This window comes from Gavialis gangeticus, unplaced genomic scaffold (genome assembly GCF_001723915.1).
Source record: "Gavialis gangeticus isolate Ggan-Ray unplaced genomic scaffold, GavGan_comp1, whole genome shotgun sequence".
Taxonomy (NCBI): domain Eukaryota; kingdom Metazoa; phylum Chordata; order Crocodylia; family Gavialidae; genus Gavialis; species Gavialis gangeticus.
This window is the reverse complement of record NW_017728996.1, coordinates 32,233,459-32,235,941: the sequence shown is the minus strand read 5'-3', so window position 1 is coordinate 32,235,941 and position 2,483 is coordinate 32,233,459. Positions and strand designations below refer to the sequence as shown.

Below are 2,483 nucleotides of genomic sequence, written 5' to 3'. Positions count from 1 at the left end.
GTCCCAGGCATCCTGGAGGGCTCCTGCCCAGGGCCCATAACGTACCTTTAGCAGCAGCAGGAGTGGGGTGCTCTGAGCCATGGCAGCAAGACCCGGCACAGCACACAGGGATGGTACATCGGGCCCAGACAGGTCCTGCTGGCCCTGGGGACCACCTGCCGCCCGGCTGGACCAGACCCTTGCTGGCAGGAACTGGTGCAGCACATGGGGACTGCATGCGGGGTCCTGGGGCCTCTGCTGCTGGGCCGGGCTGGACCCTTGGTGGCAGGATCTGCCGCCCTCGGGGCCCCTCTGCCACCCAGCTGGGCTGGTCTATTGGTGGCAGGACCCGGCACGGCATGCCAGGACTACGTGCAGGGCCCTGCTGGGTCCTGCCGGCGCCTTGCAGCGCAGGGAACACTTTTTCGTTCCCGCATGTGCCTCTTGCCCCGCCTCAAAGGGGTTTGAGGTGGGACAAGAGGCACGTGTGTGCTCATCTGGACGTGCCCAACATGTCCAAAGACACTTGCAAGACATCTTCTGATGTGCCTTATTGCATTTGTATAACCAGGTAACAACTTGCTTTGTTTTTTTGTGTGTTTTTTTTTTCCTATTCCTATTCAGAGTGATATTCCAAATAGATTTGAAATGAAAGTTCATCGCACAACAATCCTTGAAGATTCTTATAGAAGAATTATAGCTGTAAAAAGAGCAGAATTCCTTAAAGCAAAACTCTGGATTGAGTTTGATGGTGAAAAAGGATTAGATTATGGAGGAGTGGCAAGGGAATGGTTCTTCCTTCTCTCTAAAGAAATGTTTAATCCCTATTATGGATTGTTTGAATATTCTGCTACGTAAGTACTACAGTTCCAAAAAGTAAGAGGAGTCTGGGAAAGGCCACCCAAATTTCATCTGTAACACTAACTTTAAAAAATATATTTAATTATTTTAGTTTATTTTATTAGTAATTGCTGAAGGTTTGGTGTTGAAGTACTATTCATTTGGCAAGAGAGCATGACCCTATATTGCAAGGCTGTCTACAATGAATATGTAGAGCTTATCCAAACTGCCTATAGCATCCACTCACTGCTGCTCTGCCTATGTCAAATCTCAGAGATGAGGCATTGTAACCATTTCAGAATACAGCCTGAGAACAGGCTCATAAGTTTGGCTGAAACACCAAGCCTGAGAACAACTCAGGAGAACATGCTCAAGGGCCCTGTAGGTCACCTGCATTACCTCATTTGGGGGACTGAAATTGTGACTCACTAGGCAGCAGTTGGGTCATGTTTCCCAGGCACTTCAGGGTCTAGCCTTGAAATGATACTCAGTCTTTGTATAAATGAGTGGCAGCTTGTAGCCATGTGAGCATTTCTTCTACATTTACTTTTGTTTGTATGCATGCTTGAGTAAAAGATGAAGGAAAGTATTTAAAGAGGGAAGATATTACAAACCCAATACAGCGAAATCCTGACCCTGTTAAAATAATAGGAGTTTTGCCATTAACTTCAGTAGAGCAATACATTCATTTAGACTTTCTATTAGTGTTTCAACATTGCAATTCTACTAAACTTCCAGGTGAACATGTCTTTGTATTAAATTAACAACCTATGTATCCAAACAGGAATTTTGGGTCTTTCTGCAAAGGGTGACTTTATTATAATAGCTAATTCTTTCATATTATGAGATGTAGTGGTCGTTCATGGAGTACAGAATTGCGCATCTCTTGTGTGTTTTTCCTCCCTTTTCTCCAGGGATAACTATACTCTGCAGATCAATCCAAATTCTGGCTTGTGCAACGAAGATCATCTCTCTTACTTCAAATTTATAGGTCGTGTAGCTGGAATGGCTGTTTACCATGGCAAGCTTTTGGATGGTTAGTATTTGTTTTGAAGAATAATGCAGATTAATATTGTGAATATTTTGACTTCATGAGATTTGACATTCTTCTAACATTTAAATATTCATCACTCTCTTTGAAGCCTTTTTTATTCGGCCTTTTTACAAGATGATGCTTCAAAAACCAATAACGCTTCATGACATGGAATCTGTGGTATGTAATTACTTCTGCCATTGTATATTATACTGGGTTTTTGTATTTACAGTAGATTTTTAACATTATCTACAAAAATACAGTTTCAGTCTTCACAGTCTTGCTTTTTAAAACACAACAGTTTGAATAAAATTTTCATAAACATCAAAGGCTGCTTACAGATGTGTTTAACCCCCTTGCCCCCCCCAAAAAACAAACAAATTCAGCTGTTTAGTTGGTCTAATAAAAGATATTGCCTCTACCCCAAGAGTTTTATCTGCCTGTGCCTTTACACTAGTGGTCTCCAACCTTTTTAGGTAGATCACAGTTGGCATTTAAAAGCAACCCAAGATCTACTGCATGCCGCTGCCACCCTCCCCCAACCCAGGAGGTAAGTCTGTGGAGTCGGGGGGGGGGCAGATCAAGGCAGAGAGAGAGAAAATTATTTGGGGGCATGCCTCCCCAGCAGGTA

The 2,483-nt window shown here is 43.3% G+C and overlaps 1 protein-coding gene across 2 annotated transcripts in view; it reads left to right on the top strand.

The window, feature by feature from the left end:
* The window catches only part of NEDD4 (neural precursor cell expressed, developmentally down-regulated 4, E3 ubiquitin protein ligase), a 154,038-nt gene that overhangs the window by 127,712 nt on the left and 23,843 nt on the right, over positions 1-2,483 (top strand). For both annotated transcript variants that reach the window (XM_019504263.1, XM_019504262.1), the window contains 3 exons: positions 604-833; positions 1,734-1,855; positions 1,962-2,032. In XM_019504263.1, the coding sequence (XP_019359808.1) occupies positions 604-833; positions 1,734-1,855; positions 1,962-2,032 (423 nt within the window). The remainder of the gene's footprint in view (positions 1-603; positions 834-1,733; positions 1,856-1,961; positions 2,033-2,483) is intronic.